The sequence below is a fragment of the Columba livia genome, chromosome 16, assembly GCF_036013475.1.
Source record: "Columba livia isolate bColLiv1 breed racing homer chromosome 16, bColLiv1.pat.W.v2, whole genome shotgun sequence".
In the NCBI taxonomy this organism is placed as follows: Eukaryota; Metazoa; Chordata; class Aves; order Columbiformes; family Columbidae; genus Columba; species Columba livia.
In genome coordinates this window covers 5,327,710-5,351,238 of record NC_088617.1, presented here as the reverse complement: position 1 = coordinate 5,351,238, position 23,529 = coordinate 5,327,710, and the positions used below count along the sequence as shown (strand labels likewise).

Genomic DNA, 23,529 nt, shown 5'->3' with positions numbered 1-23,529 from the left:
TGTGCAAGCCAGCCTGAGATATATACCTCCTGCAAAGTCCTTGCTCTGGCCACAAACCGGCAGGATTTCCATGTCACAGCTAGAGCAGGACATCGCCTCTGGCAGTCCCAGTCTGCAGAGACAATCAGCTGAGAAACAGCTGTGCAGGTCCAACAGAGCAGAGTCCTTCCAGGACTAGGAGGCAGCCACAGGGAGGGGCAACAAAACAAACCCCAGCGCATTACCCCCATGCAAAAAGGGCTGCAAGACCAGGGGTGGACCTTCTTCAGGGCTGCACCTATGGCAGCAACTGTGGGGCAGGAAGGCCCTTTGTGCTACAGCAGCACTTCAGCTCCTGAGACACGGCAGGGACCAGCACGAGCACATGGCCGCCCTGTTGACCCAGCCCAGTCTGCATATCTGCTCCAGCCCAGCAGGTCCTCCCACAGAACTGGGGCTGAATCTTCCCCACGGCCCCTGCAACACTGCACCCACCCCAAACACCACGGGAACCTAGCATACAACTGCAGGAACATCCATGTGAATTTTGGTGTGCTCCTGCCCCAGAGTCCCTGGGAGCACATTAACCTCACCATCCCCCGAGCAGGGACCAGCTCCTGCCACCCCAGTCCACAGAGTATTCTCAAACCAGGGCCCCAGGAGCAGCCTTCCTGCAGGCCCTTCCCCTGCCAGGCTCCACCATACCCTGTGCTTCCACTGGCCTGCTCTGCCCCATGGAGACATCGGGTTTCCTTACCTTCCCCACATACAGTGGCTCCGTGCCCGTGTACTCCTCCACCACAAAGAACTGATTCCAAACCCAGCCACGCTTCACTCGCCCACCAGCCAGCAGCGCAGGGTCCGCCGGCTGCCCCAGGCCAGGTTCCTCCACAGCAGTGTGCATGGCCCAGGTCCCCAGCTCCTGGATGGCACAGAGCAGCAGCAGCATGGTCCATGAGAAGCCCTGCAGACCCTTCGCCATTGCACTCTAGGAGGCTGCATGGGCAGGAGCTTTTGGACAGGTGACTAGCATCCTTTAAGGAAGAGGAGAAGGGAAGTCCACACAAGCACCTTGGGGCTCATCGGTCCACACAGAGCATCCCCATCCCTGCTGCATGCCGTGTTCTGCGGCTGAAGCGCTCCTGTTCCAGCAGGCTGGAGTCACATCTGTGACAACAGGCGTCCTGGACTGGCCGCTGCTAGCACGAGAGCAGTCAGTGCTGGTGTCTCGCAGGCTGCTCCTGGGTCTCCAGAGAAGAGTCTGGTAGCTGGCATTTGTCCCCAAGGACAGAGCTGCACGGCTCCGTGCTCGGCTGCGGGTCTCGCTGGGGAGCGGGGTCACGCACAGCCTGCTGCCCACCCCGCACAAGGAGCTCCGCAGCGGCGTGCGGGGCACAGGCAGCCGCAACCGTCATCCACTGGCAGTGAAGGCAAGTTTTCCACATAAGGTTTCATAGAGGAGTTAACAGGAGGAGCTGCTGTGACCAACGTCTCCCTGTCCCACGGTGGCCCTGGACTACTGAGTGAAGGGTCCAGCAGCACAGGCCCCTGTGCCGCACACGTCGTTCACAAACCCATTTGTAACTCCCACCTTCAGGCACGTGACATCCCAGCACCCGGCGAAGGGTCCTCTGCCCAGCTGATGCCGGTCACTTCCATCCTCTGCTGGGTCACGCAGGGAGGCGCAGGGCAGCTGGCAGCATCCCCAGGAGCCTGGAAAAGGCCAAGGTGTCAGTGCCGGTGTGAGCGCAGGGCTCCGCGCCCCCCGTGCTGTCCCCGCAGCCTTGGTCAGCATCTCCCACCCTGCCCCAGTTTCCCCACAGCACAGTACAGCCCCACAGACCCTGCCAGCACAGGGACCCTGGAAGGGAGGACAGGAGCTGCAGAGCTCTCATCACTATGTACGTCTGTGCCAGCTGAGACTCCGAGACCGAGAAGCCCCTCTGTTGAGGGCACCTCACCACACTGCCCGGCTTGCCAAACGGAGTGAGGTCTGCCGCTGGCAGGGGGCCATTTGCTCATGTTCTCAAGGACTCCTACATAAAACAGAGCCCCATGAGAGACCATCACCAGCTGCTGAAGCCTCCCACTCCACCTACCCTGACACCCTCTCCTTGACATGCAGGCTACTCCATGCTGGTTTATAAAGCCCTGCCAGAAGCCTGGCAAAGTGGCAAAGCCACTGCTAGAGAGCAGTTCTGCAGCCACTGAAGACCTCTGAACACATGGGAAGGCTGAAATAAAGCCAGCCCAATAGTGCTGATCTGGGCACCACAAGAAGCGTCAGCACGTGAGGGCTGGCAGGACGCAGCACAGTGTACAGGGCACACAGCCGGCAGCCGCAGGGGCTCCGTCAGGGCATCACGACCCATCCTCATTCCCCTTGTCACAGCATTTCACACCTGAGGGGCAGCTGCAAACTGCCCATTTCCTCCATGACCCGACACCTCAAGCCACATACTGGAGCCAGCCCTGCAGGCCCGCAGGGATGGCACTGCCACAAATTCAGAAACAGGCATCACGTCTTTTCTTTCAGCCTTGCCAGAGTTACAGTGTTTAAATGGAAGTAGCTAAATCCTAAACAGTATCAATAAACCAGTAAAAGCAATAATTTAAATGCACACAGTAAAGCAGGGAAGGTAAGCCGAGGCCAGGGCGAGAGACGTGGCAGCGGGCGAGCAGAGCTCCAGCAGAGCTGCTCCCGGCTGCGGACACGCTGCCCACAGTTCCCAAGGCAACTTGCTCAGCCCTGTTGCATCGGAGCACTCGGCAGAGCAGCACTGCCGGGAGAGGAGACCCCGCTGAGCACGCATGGGCTGGGCTGCCGTTGCTGTGGGAACTACAACCTTGTGTTTAGCATCTCGGCCATTATGCTGCTTTTTACATTGAACAGATTTCTCATGTTACTGCTGTGCCTGAACTAATGTGGTTTGCTGGTGGCTGTCTCACATGTCCGAAGTTTGGCTACCCTCAGCTGAGCTGTTTGCAGCGATGGAGGCAGTGCAACCTCTTTCGGCTTGATGAACCTCCAAGACACTCAGGTGCCAGACTACAAAACCCATCTACGCATCCTACTGTGAGCTCCAGCCCTTGGTATGCAGAGCCACCTGGAAACACTGACCCAGAGACACATCTGCAGCAAGGCTCATTGCCATAAACTGCGTTCCTCTCCACTCATAAATTCTCAGCCTGTTTCTCCTCCGTCACAGCTCAGGCCACAGCTATGGTCAGTGTCACATCTCAGTGTTCTGGATGTCACATCATAGACCTCTTCCAGGGGCAGCAGATCCAAGAGCCCCAAGTCCTGCTTGTGTCCTTGCAGCCGCAGGATCCAAAGTACCCCAGGGCTGCAAAGCACCACACAAGGCCCCATGCACAGGAACCAAGACTAGCACATTTATTTCCTGGTGTTATTAAAGATCTTTCACCAACAGCTGGAAGCACCACTTGTCTCTGCCACACGTGAGCAGTGGAGCCATAAATAACCAGCAGGAACTGCGGCTGTTGCAGGCAGAGCCAGCCCGCAGCGCAGCATCCCGAGCAGGCGGCAGCGTGTGCTGTGGGTGCTCAGCATGCGTGTGCCTGCGGCAGCGTGCCCGGCTCCACGGTGCCCAGCAGGGAACACCAAACCCTCGCACCGCCTCGGGCAGAGGGGGATGCCCTCTCTCCTGCTCCTCCTTCTTATCCCTGATTCCCAATTATCAGCACAACTCCCCCCGCCCCTCCCCACAAGAGCTTGTGCAGTTTGTCGGTGTGTATTTGCCACAGCCATACTGTACATCATGTTGACAGTAGAAATTACATCCTGAGCTTATGTTTTACACTGTGCTCTGTCAGAACTCACCGCAGCCCAGTGAGCAGGACAAATTGAATAGCATCTCGTCCGTGTCAATATTTATTTCATTTTACAAATACAGGCTGATGCAGGGGAAAGCAGACAGGGTGAGTGGGAAAACACAGGCAAACAACAGCACACAAAGGTAGCACAGCCCAATACAACATAGCCCCACACCTCCAAACTGTGCCCCAGGAGCACGGGGAGGTGATACCCTAGCCAGAGGCCAGCTGAGCCCCCAGGAGCTCACACAGCACTCCCTCTGCCTGCAGCTCTGCAGGAGGGACTGCCACTGCTCCTCCGAGACAAGCCCTCGCAGCAGAAAATGCAGAGCTGCCCATCAGCTCCAAGAGGTGCAGCAGTGCAGAAGGAGAGCGCTCCTCCCTCGACCCCGTGCAGCCTGGACGTGCTGCCCGGGCTGCTCAGCGCCGCTCAGCAGAGCTGCAGGAACCACTGCCATGAGCACCAGGGCTGCTCCAGCTCCTCAGAAGAGCCACAAGGATGCTACAAAAGCTGCTGGGAGCAACGCAAGAGTACAGCACTGCTTGTGGCACTCTTGGGAAGGCAGAGCCACTGAATGAATATCAAGCACAAGACAGGAGTTCCCTAAAGCCAGGGCCTTCTGCTTTTCCACAGCACACCACACCCCAAAGGACACAAGGAAACGAGGCTGCAGCAGGAAGATTGCTGGTCAGAGATGACAGCTCAGTCTTGAGCCCCGTGGTCCTGGACACAGCCCTCAGGCAGCTCTGCAGGATGAGTTCAAACTGGGAGTGTCGGTTACCCAGCTCCAGCCCCGTTACCCAGCAAAGACAAGGGAAGAGCAGCACGGCAGGGACAGACTCCAGGGAGGGCAGCAGTTTCTGCCAGCACCTGCACATAGAAGCCCATCCTCAGAGACAAGAACTGAGCTTGTGGACTCCAGTGGTGCTGGACAGTTGCTCCTCACGCTGTGCTCTCCACCAGCTTTCCAAGGGGCAGACCACGCAATGCCAAAGGGGGCTGCGGACGAGCTGTGCTGTGCCTGCATCCCAAGATCTGCCTTGCTGGCCTGGAACTGGTATCTCTCACCACAGTCCTGAAAAAGCCACATTGGTCCAGCACTGCTCTGTCAGCTTTGGCACCGAGCATAATTACCACACAGGGAGATGCAAGAGGCAGGTTGGAGGTGGATGTAGAGCACAGAGACAGCCTTGTCAGCACTTTGCAGTGCTGCTTCCAACAGGCAGGACTACAACATCTTTGGAGACAGTCTAGGACAGGAATCAGATGGACAGAAGCTCCTGCTGGGCTCCACAGTGAGCAGCCAGACACACCTCACTGCTGGAGCGGCAAGAAGAGCACAGCTTCACACCAGCTCCTTCCCCACACATGCAAGTCTATTTGGAGACCCTCTCCAAAATAGTGAGGCAGACATCCAGCACTCACCAGGCTCCTCTACCCTCTGCCCAGCACCTCCTGACCCCAAAGTGCCTTCACCTGAGAGCTCGGAGGGCAGCTCTGCCATCCCCTGCCTGCAGCAGCAACAGCAGAGACCGGGGGGCCCAGCACAGGGTCCAGCACCATCCACACCAGCCAGCCGTGTCAGCCCTAAGGAACAGCTGAGGCAACGAGCAAGCACAACAGGAGACCTGGGGACACTCTGCACCCACATGGAGCCCACCCGCCTCATCCCCGTGCGTGGGCGGCACAACAGCCCAGCTTCAGACAGACCCCGCTGCGAGATGGGGCAGCGGAAAGCCTGCAATTACTTCAAGAGCAATTCTTCTCTAGCACTGCCTACAGCGCAGCACGCAGTATGTAACCACATCTCCTCCTGTTAAACAGAATTCAAATCCACTTAATGCACCTTTTCCTGGGAAAAGGAACGTCTGGCTAGAAAACGCTCCCAGTATCTGTTGTGAGTAGGCTACACCAGCATGGCAAGGCTGCTGCAAAGTTTTACGATGGTTCACAATCTCCAGACCCAGGGCTAAGACATGAACTCAGACTCTCTGGACCTCACTTTCTCTACTGGATATTGTAAGACAAGATAAGGCAAAGACACTTTTTTCTTTTATGAACTTCTCAAAATCTAGAGATGAGGGAGGAGGCAACCTTGCCAGACATAAGATACTATCAGCTCCAGACTAGGCCACATGGCAAGGAACCAGCATCCCACACCTACCTCTGACTATGCACCTTCGTACCACACCAACCCCGGACCACTGCACCATGACCAAGCACCCACCTGCATCCCTGCAACTTCTCACATCTTCCCTGGCATCCAAGAGGCATTTTACACCTACCCTTTTGGGCTGGGCAACAGAACAGTCAAGGCATCCAACCCTCAGTCTTCTGCAGATGTAAAACACTGGGGTCCAACCCCACAAACCGGCTGCTGCTCCAGCTCCCTCTGCATCACCACAGTACCCACCGCCGCCACGAGCAAGTGTCTTTGGCTGGAATACATTAACATGCATTGCTAATTGTGTCAGGGACATCAGCACTGGGGAGGGTGAAGGTGTGGGACACCCACTCACACCAAGACAGTGACAATCACAGTCACTGCTCCACAAGGTCCCATTCCACAGCAGATCCCATCAGTGATGGGGCATTTAATGCCCAGTGTTGGGATAAAACAAAGCTGGACAATGTGTCAGAACACTGTGGTACAAGAGAGCAACTGCAAGCTAGGGAGGTTCTTGTCACTGCAAACTCTGGAAACCCCACAGCATCCTGCTGCTGAAATGCATTCTGCAGAAGCCATATTCTAGTTCTGTGCCGCTTCCAGAAACGCAACACATTTTGCCAATCGAGTGAAAGATGGCGAGAGATATTGGTCTGGATGGCACAGAGCATCACCGCCTGTAAAAATGCCGGAGATAAGTGACCAAGGGATTCGAAACTGCAGAGGTTTTTTGAAAGAGGATATGTAGATCACTTTTATTTTTACTTATGCAGTGAAAGGCTTGTGTAACCAGTTACTGGATGAACACATCCCAAGTGCAGGTCCAGACTGTGCAAAGCAACATTTGATAGCAATCTGCCTTTTAGTAAGTCTTCAGCTCTGATACAGTGCACAGAAGACAGGCAGATAACGATAAAATCAAGTTTTCTCACTAACATCACCCTAACCTCAGCTTTGACAACAGGGCAAAAAGCCCATTATACTTGATAGAAGTTAGTTGTGCTTGTTCTCAAAGTAAATTTCTGGGTTTCCTCTTCCTGTTTCCTCGGAATTATGTTCCCAGCAAGGGACTTCTTCCTCTGCTTTTCTTCTCAAGTAAACTTGCACACACTCAGGTAGATTTGTTTTTCCAGAGGAATTTCTACCTACAAAATGCTCAGAACTGTATGACTAAACATCCATTTTCTCTCTTATTTTTAAGTTGCTTTAAGTTTAATTATTGTCCCCTTTGATGCTGCCTTCAAAAATTCTAATAGAAGAGTACAACCACTGTCAGAGCAGGAGCTATTGACAACCTTTTGACTTCTCATGCTCAGTCACTTTCTGCTATCAGACACACTGGGCAGAAGAGTATTTGTTTGGAAACAAGTATTTTCAAAGTTCAGGAGATTTTTTATTTTCCTCCAAATCTTCTTTAGTCCAAGTTTCAAAGAAATTTTAATTGCAAAGAAAATCTCAAAGTCTGCCTTAGGGAAGAGGTTTTACAGCCATAACGGTCTCGCTCTGCAGCAATTCTTTTCCAAATATGGAATTTTCATGCTTTGTCTACGTGAATACAATACTTTTAATTTGCCTTTAAAACCAATCTCAGAGAGGAGGCAGAAAAGAAGGCATGTTTCTGTGGCCCTGAATACAGACACGATTCCCTCTGCCCAGGCTGGGAGAAGCAGCTCAGAGCCCAGAGGAACACAGTGCTCAGAGCTGCTCTGTGCCCAGCACGGCTGCAGGAGCCCATCGGGCAGAGCCAGCTGTGCAGCAGGGCCAGCACATCTGCACCAAGCACGAGCAGATGGCCACAGCTCTCAGGAGCTCTGACTCGGCCTTGGGGACAAACTGCTGTCCCAGCTGAGCATGTAAAAGCTGCGCCATAGAGTGCCAAAGACGCAAGTCAGAGCAATGGGTGAAGCCCGAGGATCGCTCTCCATGTCCAGAGCCCAGGAACTGCTTGACCCCAGAGACAGCAGCCACTGCTCTGCTACACCATTTGTGGTTTCCCCTTTCCAGGTTTCACCCTCTGAGCCCTTGAGCGCACCAGATCCCTGCCAACCATTCAGCACAAGCATTTGCACAACTTCTCCATTGCACAGCAGCTCTGTGAGCCCCAGACCAGTCCCTCCTGCTCCCTGGACATTCCCGTTGCCCCTCTCGGGACCATGCTAGCTGGGGTGAACAGAGCTGTGCAGGGAAAGCTCCAGGGCTCAGAGCAGGTCTTCAATTGTAGAATCTGGATAGGCAGCCACATCTGAAAGTCAGCCCCTGCAAACACCCTGTAGAGTCAGAAGTTGCATTCCCAACATCTTTTTTGTGCCACTACCTCACGAGGAGCCAGAAATGCTCCCACACAGCACAGCAGAGAAACCCCTTGAGCTGATCCCCAAGGCACAGACCGGGGGCACACGGGAGCCACCATCTCCCCCTCTATCCCCCTCAGTGCCGGTTCTAGGGGTGCTGCAGGGCAGCAGAAGCAACAAGAAAGGAAAGGCACAAGCATCAGGCTGCCCAGAACTGGGCGAGGGGAGTCGAGGCTGACAGCCCAGACAAGTGGGCATCTGCACAGGAGGTAAAGGACCAATGTTAATAACTAACTAAATAAATAAAGGAATTCTTACACTTTGACAAATGTGGAGGGAATTGGGTTCTTTCAAACAAATGTTTGGCAGGTGCATGAATTATTTATCACTCAATATTGTATGATTAAATGGAAAATTTAAGACGTTCATAGCTTTCTTGTCTGCAACTTTCCACCTCCCCCGAAAGTCTCCCCAGATTCCTACAGAGAATATCAAGTGGGTATTATACTGAGCCACAAGGGTTCAAAGGAACTTCCTTCAGTCTGCTGCTCAGGGTTCAAGGTCAAGCTCAGATCCAGTCCTCTGGTTCAATAAATGCTACAGCAGGCACCTTTCAGGAAGGTCTCGCTGCTGCTCACTCTTCTTCCCTGTGCATTTTAATCCTCTTGGCAATTTTGTCCCTGGAAATCTCTTGGTCCTCATGACAGGAGACATGTGACTGCTCTTTATAGAACACATGAGAGCAGCACACTGTCATTTTGAGACAAAACCAGAACTTTTCTCCAGTGTAACGGGACAATCAAGGTGTGCACAGCCCAGATGAGAAGCAGGCTCCAGCTTACTGTTGCAGGTACTTTAGGCCAAAAGCAGCTTGGAGAGGCAAGTGGCTTCCTCAGCACCTCAGGACAAGGTCTTCAGCAATAAACAACTATCAGAAAGGTGGAAGAATCAAAATAGTTAATCTCTTTAACGCCGATTTCAGCCTGATCTTTCGCACTTAAAAAAACTGTTACAATGATTTTCTTCTTTTCAGAGGAGCTCATTAAAAAAGAATTAGAAGCAAGATAGAAAAACAGATAAGAAAATTATTTCTGCAACAATATCTTGCCAAAATCCACTGCTCTGCACCTGCACACCTTGTCCTCCCAGACTTGCCCCGTTGGCTCCTGTGCCACAGCCAGAGCACCACGTCACTCCCAGGTGCACCATCGTCTCCATCAGCCACCACCTGAGCAACACCATCCTGCCTAAACATGAGCTGTCTGGCTCCGGCCTCACACCCTCCTGCTCTCCAGAAATTCCTGAGAAAATACACTGGGGAGAAAGGAAGGAACCTTCGTACCACAGAAATTCAGGAACCTGGAGCTGAATGTTGCACAGCCTCATCCCCCCAAAAGGAAGCCAATATGCTTTGCTAAGATGCAGCATTGCTCAGAAAAATTCACCAGTTAGTTGGCAGAAATCCCTGGAAGCTGAGTCTCCTATGCAGGTAGCACATTTTGGCCAACTCCATTTGAAGGTCTGTGTCTCCAAGAGAAGCACAGCGAGAACCGGCCACCGCACAGCCCACAGGGCTGCCCCGCGGGGACCGGAGCCCTGACAAAGCCTCCCCTGGTCCCTCAGGCTGCACTTTGAGCAGAAGCAGCCCAGGAACAAGCAGCCATTCTTGAGAAAGGGCACCCCAGCTTCACGGACCCAAAAAGGCCTCTGGATGGTCACCCAGGCAGAGACTCGTTCACAGCAAACCCACCTCCCCTCTCAAAGCACAACCAGGAGGAGCCTGATGCTCTTGCTGGGCCAGGAACCCACACACTGGAGCAGACGGGCAGGGTCCTAAGAAAGCAGCCCACACCACACACCATTCACCACCGAGCTGCAGGTAACAGCTTTCTCCAGCCTACAAGAGAATAAAAGATTATGACCTCCTTGTAGGCAACTTGCAGACAATAGCAATAGGCTGAATGTTGCATTCAATCATTGATGATAAATGCATTAGTTATTTGGAATAATTTGAACTCTTCCCCTCTGGGCACACAGGTGAAGGCAGATCCGTCCCAACACCAGAGCTGTGCAGGCAGAGGACAGGAGGTGACAAACCCGCTTCCCCAGAGGGACCAGCGGCTCAGGGATGGGAACCCCTGGGGACAAGGACGGGGATGCTGCGTCCCCCAGGGCCTCGCGTGGCAGAGCAGCTACACACAGCCGCACTACAGACAAAACTTCACTTGAATGCAAAACCAGCAGCTTTTAGCATCCTGTCTGGTAGAATCAAATTTTTATACCCTTCCATGCCTGGTGAATTCTGTTCACAAAGAACAAGAAAAAAGGAAGTAAAAGCCTTAATAAATGCTAGAAGAGCAGGGAGCTCACACCAACTCCCAGCCCAGCGTAGCTCCTGGATAATCTAGGCAATAGTTTATTTTTCTCTTCAGTATCATTTTCCCAGCTTGATGTCTACTGTCGCAGTATGATGGTTTCACCCCATTAGCCTTGCTTAAAAAAGTGATCCCAGGACTGTGAGTGTTATTGCCCACATAAATCAGGAGGCTTTGAATACGGAGCACCTTTAAATAAACAGCTGATGGAAGTGAAGTTCCGGGATCATTATTAATAGCTTTTCATTTCTGTGTCCGCTGTGCTGTGACATTCTTTCCCAGCAGAAAGCCTCTGCTTCCTATCCCCAGTACATCTGATCCCCTGAGTCCTCCAGTCAGAATGAATGACTATACCTCTGTGTTAATTGCATATCCCATTCCACAAACTGAATACTAATATTAACTAGCAAGAGGAGGAGAGTTTGCAGAACAGGAGCCCTGGTCCTCCCGCTTGCCCCCAAGAAAAGGCAGATCCCAGCTCTTCCAGATCACACCAATAGCCGCTACAGCAGGCAAGAAGGTCCTGCTCCATTTCTGGAGCCTGCCCTGACAGACACGGGCTCTCTCCACCCTGCGGCTCCACCACACTTCTCACGTACCCCAGCAGAACCCTTCCCACCGCTACACATTGTGAGCAGCTCCTGGCTGAGTCCAAAGGGACAGACGCAGCCCCACTGCGCAGCCCCGTCAGTACTTACAGGTCCTGTTCAAAGACTTTACCTGGCCAGATGCAGTTTATTTTTCACCCGCGTGCCTTGTCCAGGGAGGAATCTCTCTCCTTCTCCACCTCCACAGTCGGGGTCTCTCAGGCGGGCACACAGCAGCCACGGGCAGACAAGAGCTCTGAATGGCACGGGCAGGTCTAAGGGCAGCAACCGCCAACACCAGAAAGGCAAATCGCCCCTTCCCCTCTCCCGGGGTGAAGAGCCTGGGATGGGACAGCTGGGATTTAACACCTCACCAAGAGGGACCCCAGCCACCGGCTCTGGCCCTGCTCTGCTGTCTGCTGCCAGCGCTCCCAGGCTGGATTTCCAGTATCTTCATCCCTAGGGCTCAAGCAGAGTTGCCAATGCTGCTGCGGCAGCAAATGACAACCACCCCCAGCTCTGTGGCCCAGAAGAGAGACCAAGTTTCTCCTGGGAAAGGGCATTCAGGCTCTCTGAGCCACTTTGCCCAAAGAAAGGAGCCGGCAGCCAGTCCCAATACAGCTACTGGTGTAAGGGTGAGCACAAAGGCTCTGCAGTGCCCGGCAGCGCCCGGCCGCAGCTTTATGGCCCCTGCTCCTTCTGCCCTTTGCTGCACACAGACAAGAGCTGGTGGTCCTGCCACTGCACCCCACTCCCCATTTCATTTTACTGTTCTTGAGTGATGACACCACATACAAGTCATGCTGCTCAAACAGAATACACAGAGTACGCAAATATGCCAAAATGCCTGCTGTTTCAGTGACCTTTGCTGTGTATAAATCAGAAGGGTTGCAGACAGCAGCAAACTCCAGAACAGGTGATGGCTTTTGGCTTTACCACCTGCTGCTTGCTCTGTCCCAAATCCAACTCTCGGCAGGGAGATTCAGGACACAAGCACGACACAGGCTTAACAAGAGGGTCACCTATGAGGGCACCAAAGTGGAAGTAAGCATGAGAAAACTGTGGCGTGTGGCTGAACAAAGCTGAAAGAGATCCCTACAGACAGGATGCACCCATCTTGGAGGACAAAAATTAAAGTGCTACATCTGTCTCTCTATTTCAGAGTCCTTCCCTGGCTGGAGTCTGAATCATTGATAGCACGATGGACTAGCACAGCAGAGTCACGTCCTTAGGACAAATCAACAAGAACCCCCTAGGTTTCTGGACATGATTTCTGCAAGCCAGACACAGTACTAGCCTTCCCTCTGCAAGAAACTCTGACCACTTTCATCAGGTGAAAAAAGAAAACAAACCAACTCCTCCTTCATCCCCCCCAGCATTGTATCTGCAGTCTGGGGGTCAGCGTCCAGCAGCCACACAGGCCCCTTAAGTAAAGGAAATGCAGCAGGCACCACATATGCAAAATAAGACAGCCTTAGCGTGTCACGAGAAACGCTGCTTTCCAGCCACCAGACTTCAGCATTTCATTGAAGCATCAGCTCTCAGCAGAGGCCAAATGTGCAAATTGCAGTTGAAAAGGAGAATATTTCTGAAAGCTTAAAGCACATGAACACAGCAGACTACAACAGAATCTGCAAGTAGCTTCATTTTAATGTCACTACCAAACCAACAGCACAATGAGGAGGGGACAGACTGGGAGCTCTGGGAACAGCCACTCTGCTCAGCACAAGCGAAAAAGGGAGATTAATTGGCCAATTCCTCAAACATGCATAAGGGTTCATGGCTCTGGTGTAAAACCCCATCAAACAAGACCAGCATCTTTACTTTGGACATTCCAGCATGGACATAGGATATAGCATGGGGTTTTATACAGGTCATATTCCACAATCAAGCCCTTTGCCTCTGCCAGTCCTGGCAACAGTGAGACTATGAGAATCTTCTCTCTCCAGCACGCAGGCTTTGAAGGGTCTTTCCTGATGTATCTGCACAAAGCAGGGACCTTGGGGCCTTGTATGTAGGTTTTAATGTTATTATTATGAAAAGGAATAAAGAGGGACATGGTGAAGTAAGAGGCAGCAAAGCAGCCCAGGGAACAAAGGGAGAAAGAGAGATTACAGTAGCAACAGGGAGGACAGAAAAGCAAGTGGAAAAAGTGCATGTGAAAGAATAGAGCCAAGGAGAGGGATGCATACACGTGAGCCGGTTGGACCGTGCTGGAACACGTGAGTACGCGCTCACAGGAGGGGGCACGGGAACCCCCGCAGGCAGGTGCCATCGTTTGCAGCTCTGGGCTCTCCAGACCTGCTGCACATTTGCAGCCCTGTACCGCTTCAGCAAGGGGCCTCCCCAGGAACCTCCCCGTGCACATGGGACCTAATCTCCCCATGCAGCTCACAGCCCAACAGCCACCAGATAACTGGTGAGAGTGAAAGATCTTCACAGCCAACAAAAGTGAAAGCAGCTGGCCCTTGTCACCCTCACCAGGAGTGCCCACCCTTCCCCAAAGCAGTTCCATGCCTGAGGGGGAGAACGGGCAGCACACACATACACAGACACACTCCCTCCTTCCCAAATGCAAATGTGGCTTCCTCTGCCTTGGTCATGCTCACACACCTTGTCTGTTCACATCCTGCTCCCTCCATCACCGCACTGCAGACCCTTGCTGGTTTTCCCCTTATTCCCTGGGCTGTTTCACTCTCCACGCTCCTCTCTTGTTCATTTGATGACAATCACACTAGAACTCATGCACATAGCCCCGAAGTCCCCAGTGTGTGCCTGAGCAGGAACAGGCCCATCCAGAGCCCAGTACCACCAACCCCAGGATACAGATGCACAAGCGCTGAAACCCTGAACGGCACACGCGCCCAAGCTCCAGCCACGCGGGTCTCCAGGTCCTATTGCTCCCAGCACCGCAGGGTGAACACTGGACTGGCTGAAGCCTACGAGGCTGAAGTCACCAGGAGCACCACAGTGCAGATAAGCGTTCTCCTGTGTCCCCCCCAAAACAACCACCCTTCTCAGGCTGCTGGGTGGGCAGCAGCCTCGGGCCAGGTCTGGGCGCCCGCAGCCGAGAGTGTCCAGCCAAGAAGCCACTCTCCTGAGCTGGACTCAGACCTTTACACATCCCTGGCTACTCACCTCTCCCACCACATCTCACAGTGAACTGACACCAAAACTCACACCTGAACATGGAGCCACTCTAATTCAAAAACAAGGGAACAAGACACAACTGCACTGAGCAGGGCTGATACCAGGCTTCTGAGAGGTTCCAGACTGAGCCAGACACAAGCACCACGGCTGTGCCATCCTCAGCCCCCGTGGTGGGGCACACCAAAAGCATTAGCTCATGAGACAGCTTTCCTCATCCTGGTGCAAAGAGGCACAGATAGACTTCACACACAAACACATATGAACTTAAACACTTCACACACCAGCTAGAAAAGGAGAAGCAAAACCTGTAATTGTTATTACTAAATATACTTGGGAGGCACCAGATAGCACAGTGGTGGACTAGATAAAGAAAAGATAGAGATGAGTCTCAGTACCAGTCCTTGATCGCTCACAAGGGATACGCACGTGTCGCCTTGTGGAAGCCAGGACCAGACATTGTGTCCTGCCTCTGCCTAAGCCCAGCTCAGCTGTGGTTTAAAGAAAAAGCCTTCCAGCCTGGTGCTTCATGGTCCCTCCCTCTCATTTCTATTTCGCAGCAGCTTCTCACAACCAGGACAGTGCTTAGTATAAGCAACACAGACTCAGCTGCAGGATTTTCTGGCTCTGGAACAGCCTGAGGTTTGGAAAAAGCCTCACTAGAAGCACCAATCCTGACTGGAGCCTGTGCCCAGGGCCAAAAGTGAGATATTCAGCAGCAGTCACAGTGCTGGGGTGGTCACAGGTCAGGTCCTGACCTGCCAACTGGGATGGACTGAAGCTAATTCACACATGGCAGCAGCACTGCTGGCCACGTTCGCTGCCAGAGCAGAGGCGGTCAGACTGAGCCTGCTCCAAACACATTAGGCAGAAAGCAGCAGCAGCACAGTGAGAAGCTGCCACTCCTTGCACAATGCATTGAGACTCTCGATCCTGGGATGTGAGCTCACATCTCTCGTCCTGGAGCAGCCCAGCACCACCAGCTCACCCGGCTGCCATGGCCTCCCAGGGAACCACTCCCCACCAATCTCTAATTCACCCGAGCACATCAGCACTCCAGGGGCAAATTCAATTCAAGCCTGAACTGATGATTCCAGCATCCTTCCCAGCCAGATGTGAGTCTCCCATTGCACAAAAATGTAAACAGCTTTTTCAGACAAAACCCATAAATGCTCACCTGTGGCAGCTGCTGCTCCAGCGGGGGAAGGTTCAATGCTTGCATTTCACTTCATGCCTCAATCGCTTTGTGGTACCAAGGAAGGGAGCAGCATTGTCTACCAGAAAAACAGCCAGTCCTCTAGTAGGACTAATGCTGTCAGACTTCACAACCCCAGCCCACAAGCTCTTGTCTGCCTCAGCTAATCCATTGCCAAGCCCTGGGCAGGGCAAAACAAGGCTGTGTCTACATCTGCCGGGTCAGCCACAGCCCCTGCTCACCCATCGCAGAGCTGCAGCCCTGCTCGGTCCTGTGCCTGTGCCCACCCAGCCGACCGCGGCACTGGCACCAGCCTCTGCCATCCCTGCCATGGAGGCTGTTCACATCTTGTATGGCCACCACAAGCTGGGCCAGACCAAACCCACCCCAGGGTACACATGAGAGATGAACTTGGGTGGCAACGCAGAGAGGAGGGATTTGGTAAAGACATGGTCACTCCTCAGCCTCAGTGAGACCAGCAGAGCCATTGCCAGTGGAGGATTGTGGTTCTCATCTCACCTCTCACAGCATCTTTCAAATGAATTCGTTAATTGGCATGTCAGGCTGTGCATATGAAACGAGGATGCATGGCTCCCTCTGCCGGCATGCGGCCCCAAGAGGAGCCCCACGTCCTCTCCTCACCCAAACTGGGGGAGCAGCCGGGCCGCTCCCTGCCTTTTACTGCAAAAAGAATCATTGGGGAACAAACCAGGACCGCTGTAGCAAGCAAGTGCTCAGCTGACTTCTAAAGGTTTAAGCAGGGACGTAATTGTTTAAAGACTCTGCTGATGCTCAGCTATTCCTACCTGCCTGCTATCAAAAGGTTCAGCTGTATTTCATAAGTGGGAAGGCATCCAACCTCAGAAAGCTGGTCAAGTTCAGTTCCTGAAGGAACTTCTCACCTGTACCCCTCACCTTCTAGACTCCAGTGACAGGGAAGCAATTCCCTCTCCCACACACAAACACCATCACCAACAGCCACATGCCTTGTCAGGGCCATAACAGGGGAAAAAAAAGTGTCTGCACATGATTAAAAAAAGGAATAGTGAAAATCCAGAATGATCCAAGGCCAGTAGTAACACTGGAGTTTGGCAGCAGGTGGGGAGGGAGGAACAGTGTCCTGGCCCAGGGTAACAAACTCATTTGCCCATCTCAAACTGCTCTTCTCTAGGGAGGGTGACAGGGTGCTGGCTGTGGAAAGCAGGAGGAGCTCTGATCTTAGGAAACATTTTTAATGACAAGGATTACTGGAGAAACAGCATTTTGGGGATTTGGGATTCTGGGAAGCAGCTGCAGTAGGAGCAGAGGGAGATAATCTCACTGTGACAGAGCGAGATGCAGGGAAGCAGAACTGGGAGGGAGGCAGCATCCCCAGGCACACGCAGCTGAGCACCAGGCTGCAGGGAAGGGAGCTGCAAGGACCGGAGACACAGGTGCCACCAGCAGAGGCTGTGCTGATGTCCCCAGAGCTGCTGGGGACAAGGCTTCCCTGGCTGCCCACCACGCCTGCAGCACACAGGGGCTGCATGCTATAAGGTATTGGAGACAGCTCACCCGCAAGAACAAGGTCCCTCCTGTCTGGCCAGTATCAGAACCATACTGCATGCTCCTGCTCTAACTCAGTCTTGCAATCAAAACCTCAGGGAAATGCTAACTTACCAAAGTAGCGTTTAAACCCTGTGCTTGCTCCTGCAGCTGCTGTTTCCAAAAGTCTCACAAGCTCACTCTGCTGGGTATACACACCTTTTCCCATCCACGTGCCCACCACTACTGCTCGTACACACAGGCTTCTGCCAGAAGGAGTTCAAAGCATTTTAGGCTCCATTTATTGCCCAAGACGTTTCTATGGTGACTCCCTTCACATCCCATCATTGGCTGCAGAAAGCTTCTGGCCATCAACAGCTTCAGGTGAGCTGAGGACCTCAGGCTTCAAGTCACCTGCAGTTGTTAATGCCACCCGCTACAGTTAATTAGCAAGAGATTAACAACCCACCTGAAGTGGCAATGGTAGCAAATGGAGAGGAGTTTCCCTTTGTGTTCCAAGCAACAAAGAGGGCTAGGGATATCTCCAAAAAGGTGTTGGGCAAACAGTTCTGCTTTCATGATTCCTGGGAAGGACTTCTGGATCAGCAAGGCTCACACAGCTGCTGCAGCCCAGGCACAGGACCCCTCTGTGCAGTGGCTGGCCCTGACACACAGCCTCCCAAACCAGGGCAGGAGCTCTTGGCTCTGCTTGGGGATCAGCTGGTTAAATGATTCCACAGGGCAGCTGCAGATCCAGCACGGCCTCCAGCACACCCACAGCTTCCATCATGAGCCACTCACGGCCAAAGTCAGCGCAGTGACCGAGCAGGTGAGGCGGGCAAGGCCGCTCTCTGCCCATGGAGCAGCCCCGCACACAACAGTTTGATCGCAGCGTTCACAGGCACCTTGCCCAGGGTCTCGGTCCTGCAGTGCGTGAGCTAAGGCACAGCTCTCACAAGAGATCCGAAATTAGGAAATGTAGCACCGAGTCCAAACTGAATGAGCTCTGCTGGGCTTGTTTTTGCAGGTTCTTCGATGGCACTGCCAGGGTGAGGGGCAAGAAGCGAGTGAATGCAGAATGGGGCCCAGCAGAGAGGAGGCAACTCAGGTTTCCCACAGAGGAGAGAAGCTGGGCGGGATGGGGAATCCAGAGAAGGGCTGCCAGTTGCTGAAAATATGTCATTGGGTTGCAATGAGTATTATAATCGTCATGTGTTTAGTGAGCTGTCCTGAGATGGGGCACTCAGCAGACAGGAACCACTTTCTGAAAGCACCCTGATTTTCCTCACAGCCTGTAGGTTTAGCAGCAGTGAATGATCCAGTCCCCACCCAACTTTGGGCTGGGAGCCTTCCCTAAGCCCAAGGGCACAACTACCCCCACTCTCAAGGAGAACAAGGTGGGTGCCCCAGCGTAACACCCTCTGGCCTCCCCTTTTTTGTTCAAAGAGGCCTTGCAGAACCTCAGGGCAGGTCCACTTTTGCTACCCAGGCATTGCACTGTAGAACCAGCACTAAAGTGCCATCCAACAACCCTTACTCAACAGGATAGGACAGGAGGGTACCTCTTCTCAGCCACAGCATGAAAGACAATGGAAAGAAAGAAGAATGGAAACACAGAGCCAGACTAAGTAAACTCTGGACTAGCCCCTGAAAACAGGGTTGTTGCAAAGGATGTAATGTGCTGTATTCCTTTTATAGACTTTGCAAATAATAAAAAGTGATCATTAAATGAAAAAGAAATTCTGAACGAGGAGAATGGGTCTCTGCAGTGGCTCCTGGCAGGAACAGAGCCAAGTCCAGGTCCCTGCAGGAGAAACGAACCCACAAACTGGATGTAACCGCAGACACTGATGCCCCACGGGGCAGGTAGTGGCACCCAACCCGTGCCAGGTGAACAGGTGAGTCCCAGTCCAAACCCATCGCGAGTTCCCCATACACCAGGTCTGCACAGGAGCAGGGGAGACTGATAGGCAACAATCTCCCACCCAAACCCAGCCACAAAGACCCAGCTTTTCTGCTGGGGTGGAGCAGAACGGCTCCAACCTCCCCATCGGCCACCCCCCCAGCAACTCAACAAACTGGTGGTGGTTGAGACAAAAGACCCAGCGAGCACCGTGTCCACCTCCCACCGCAGGCAACAAATCTTGTTGGGACTCACACCCACCTAATCTTTACATGTAATTTTTCAGGAAAGCTGATCACTCAGAATGGCCTGTGCCTCAGGATACGTGTGGACTTATCTGCAGAGAAGTGTCATTGCTTGTAAACCCAAACACAGTTGCATAACCATATGGTTAAAAGATAACGACACAAATTCATACATCATTGTATTCTTAAACACAAATATTGTTTAGTGACCTGATGTCGACAGAACACAAGTATCATCATGATATTTGTTCTTCAATCTGTTTTTCTTTACATTTCAAGTAAGGGCTTTCAGAATATAAAAATAATTATTTGAAAAATATGTAATAATACTTTAAAAGAACAACATCATATCAAATCCCACCTAAAGTCCAGGTTTGTTTCAAAGCATCCTTAAACAATCTAATCCTTCTAATGAAATAAAGTCCATGGGTAGCAAAAGGGGTTTCAAACAAACATTCCCCCACAATATTTGCAACAAAATTTTCTACTATGGACTATAGATTAGGAGAAGGAAAGTACAATTTTCTAGGAAAGAAAGCCTGCTAGCTCAATATAATTTTCAAAGTGCAAAATCCAAAGAGCTGATCAGACAATATACACAACAAGCAGTAAATTATGACCCTATTCTGAGAATCCGTACACACAAGCCAGGAACTATGGCTTTTCTCAAATATGTTATTGCATTTTAAATCATGAAAATACCATTTTGAGCTAAGAAAAATACAATTTTAACCGTTCTTTTTAACCCACCGACAGCCTTTTCATTTTTTTCTGGAAACCTGCTAGCTTCTTTTGAAAAAGAGTTTTAAAATCGACCTTGTTTCAGTAGCCACTTCTCTGTCCTAGGTGTAAAATCACCGTATCATATTATAAAGTGTCAATGCACCAAAAAGCAAAGGCCATTTTTTATCTCTTTTTGAGGCAGGAACAAAGCTGGCTCTTTTACCTATGAAACAGCACATACTTTTTCTTTCACAAGCCCACCAATTTCAACGCTGTTATTTCATACAGAGACCAAGCCTTGCTTGCTCTGACCCCACCTTGCTGGAGCGGGGAGCTGCGTGCGGCACAGGAATCCGCACAGAATCTGGGCCAGCTGGTTCAGATTTTGGTGGGCTCTACCCTGTGCTGCACGTTGGGCACTGTCAACATTTTCGAGGATTTCATCAATGGGCAGCAGAACTACCTTTTGGCCTTGAACACAAACAGAGTATCAGCACAGGAAAACCATTTCAGACTTGTTTCCATTTTCCCCAGCTATGTGATACCCAAAGCCAGAGAAGCAGTTTATTTTCAGCATTTGAAAACTGATGTACCAGGATCATGATCTCCAACCCTGATAACGGTTTGCTGCAAATACTCCTTACCCAGCACTCATGAAAGAGGTGGAGAGCATCCATCAGTCTCCCACGGAAAAACCTGGCAAAGCCCAGGCTCTGTCTGAGCCGGGCACAAGATCTACAAGTACAGACACTGCAGGCTCCAGCCATTCTCTGAACATCGGGTACTCCGAAGAGACAGAAAGAGCTCCCAAAGAAACAGTCACCATCTGAGATTTCCTTGGTGGTATGCAAGACTGTGGTATTGGCTGTTGTTGCAACACATGGTATTTTAGCAGCATAGTACCAGCCTAGTAGCAGGGACACAGAGCAGCACATCTCCCGTTTATTTCCTCAGGCTGTACAAGCAAGCTCTGGAGCACCAGGGCTCTGCTGGAGCCATTCCCCTCAGCTCTCTCAGGTCCAAAGGCTTCCCGGAGATGCACTGCACTGTCTTATGAACTTACGGCTGAACTCTGAGCCTGCCTCTCCTTGCTGCTATCTACACCACCTGCCCTGTAACTGGTCTTTTTCGTGCGTAAAATGAGGTTAAAAGACAAGACAACACAGATCTCCCCAGATTGTAAGGGAAGTTTCAGCTGTCAGAAATCAGAGAACAGAGGCATCTACTGCATCCCTCCTTCCCTGCCAGCACTGCGAGCGACCGCAGGAGCTCAGCCACAGGACTCTGAGCAGGACGCACCTGGCGTGGCAGCGGGCATGCGGAGCAGCCGCCGTGGCTGCAGCCCTCGCTCCCAGAGGCCTGTGCACAGCCGTTTGGGAACCACGTTTTAAATGAGGAAAGTGCTAGTTTTAGCACAGTTATTTTTAGTTTGTTGTTAGAAAAACGTGGCTCTGTAAAGAGAGATGTTACCCTGCCTGCCGAAAGGACTTGGGCAGGACTCCTCAGGCATCTCAGCTGCACGTTCACACACATCCCCGAGCACAGCCCCTGTGGTAACTAGCACGAAGGGCTCTGGTCGCAGTAAGAAAAATGCAGAGATAGCTCTCGGGTAGGAAGGAGCCCAAACAGGATGCTTTAAGATACCACTGGTTCAAAAAAGAGCTGCAGCTCTTGAGGCACCCGAGCACTTTAATGGAAGGGTGTGCTGAAGCCCTGCAGCTGGCAGAGCCGGTGCTGGAGCCCCGGGCACCATACACTAAGCCACCCTGCCAGCGATGCCCAAAGGGGCATAAAATCCCCGGCTTCACCCGCCCTCCCACACCGAAGCGACCCAGCGCTCCCGGCCCGGCGCCGGTTCCAGGCACCCCGGGGCTGCCCGAGCCGCTGCCGGCGCCGCGGTCCCGGGGCAGGGCCGAGCCGCGCTCACCTGCGGGGAGCGCCCGCCGCAGCCCCGCCGAGCGGCAGCAAAGTTTGCGCCGCGGCGAGGGAAGGAGAAGTTGGGCTCCCCCGCGGTGCCCGCCCCGCCGCTCCCGAACCCGCCGGCTCTTACCTGGGGCGGCGGCCGCGGCCCCCCCGCACGGGGCGCTCGGCCTCCCGCGGCATCGTGCGCGGCGCCGGCGGATCGCCCCGGCGCGGAGCCCCGGCGCGGCGGGCAGCGGGGCGGCTGCTGGCACCGGCTGCTGGCACCGGCTGGCGGCACCGGGCGGGCACGGCGCGAGGCGGGGCGCGGGCGGCGGGCAGCGCGGCTGGGGATGCATGTGCGGCGAGAGCCGCCTTCCTCTCCCTCGCTGCCTCGGCTCCTTCCTTCCCTCCTTCCCCGCCAGCCCTGCCCAGCCCAGCCCAGCCTCTGCTGGAGACTGTGAGAATGCAGCGCCGGGTCCCCGCCCGGGACCGGCCCCGGGCAGCCGGCCCTGGGGCCCTCCCCTACAGACCGGCCGCGGGGACCGGCCCTGGAGACCCCGCCGCGGGGACCGGGCCGTGGCTGCAGGGCCCGGCCCGCCCGCCCTGGGGACAGCTGCCCCCCCCGCCGCCCCCAACGGGCGGGCGGCCCCTTCCGCGCTGCCCCCGCCTCCGCTGGCCCCGGGACCGCGCCTGTCCGGGACCGCCCGGGGCCACCATGGACAGCTCTGGCCTCCCCAGCGCGGACCCTCGCAGCCCAACGCCGGGCGCTGTCCAGAGCGGAGAACGCACGAACACTGGGCAGGGCGCTGGGGCATCCAGCAGGCCAGGGAGACCCCAGCCCCCCCCTTTCCCAGCCCTTGAATGGGGCCAGATAGATCCCCGTGGCCCACGACAGCTCGGCAGGAGCTCTGTTAGGGGCTCTGGGCAACACTGGGGCTGGCAGACCCCTCCTGATGTGCACCTGGGTGGCCCTGGCAGCTGGCATCCTCAGCACCCATCTCAGGTGCCTCCTCCAGAGCCTGCCTGACCTGTGGTGGGCACCACCCAGGCTCAGCAGCACTGGGTCGCAGGGGCAGGAATGGCTGCAGCTTGCTGCCTGCAGCAGTCACACACCAGCAGGATCCACAGCAGAGCGCGAGGCCAGGCGGAAGGTGGAAGCAGGGAAGAAGCTCAGTGCTGGTGAGGCTGCAGATTTCGGACCAGATAAATCTGATCATGCAAGTCAGGATTTAGCCACAACTCAGGCTATCAGCCCCCAACGGGACATTTTCCAGCCTCCACTGTCCAAGATCTCACATCTTACCTGGAAAAAGTGCTCTCCTGCTTTCACAGCAATCTCTGGTATCTGGCCTTGCACTTTGTCCCTGGAAAGAACAAGACTGAACACCAGAGAAGGGAATGCCCTGTTGCAGCATCTTTCACGAGGTGCTTGGCCAATACAGGCCAGGAAACACTGGTAACCCAGCACCACCTGATTCTGGTACTTCCTACACAGGCAGGTGGCCTGCAGGTCAGAGAGACGGATGGAAAGCCAAAGAGAATTAAACTCCTCCAGCATGAAACCAGGAGGAGTAACTCCTCCTTTCCAGGACCAGGAGATGAGCAGGACACACATCCAGCAGCAGGCAGCTGTCCTCCCCACCTTTGCACTGG

General features: G+C 53.6%; 1 protein-coding gene across 4 annotated transcripts in view; it reads right to left on the bottom strand.

Moving 5' to 3' along the window:
• The window catches only part of CDH22 (cadherin 22), a 73,843-nt gene extending 51,345 nt beyond the window's left edge, over nucleotides 1-22,498 (bottom strand). The window contains exons 1-2 of one of the 4 annotated variants that reach the window (XM_065032001.1): nucleotides 22,025-22,498; nucleotides 737-1,692 (exon numbers count right to left, since the gene is read on the bottom strand). In XM_065032001.1, coding sequence (XP_064888073.1) covers nucleotides 737-961 — 225 coding nt within the window. In that variant the 5' untranslated portion in view covers nucleotides 962-1,692; nucleotides 22,025-22,498. Of the gene's footprint in view, nucleotides 1-736; nucleotides 1,693-15,561; nucleotides 15,683-22,024 lie in introns of those variants that run through there. The other 3 variants (XM_065032000.1, XM_065031998.1, XM_065031999.1) reach the window with 3 other exon arrangements.
• Nucleotides 22,499-23,529: the final 1,031 nt, after the last annotated feature.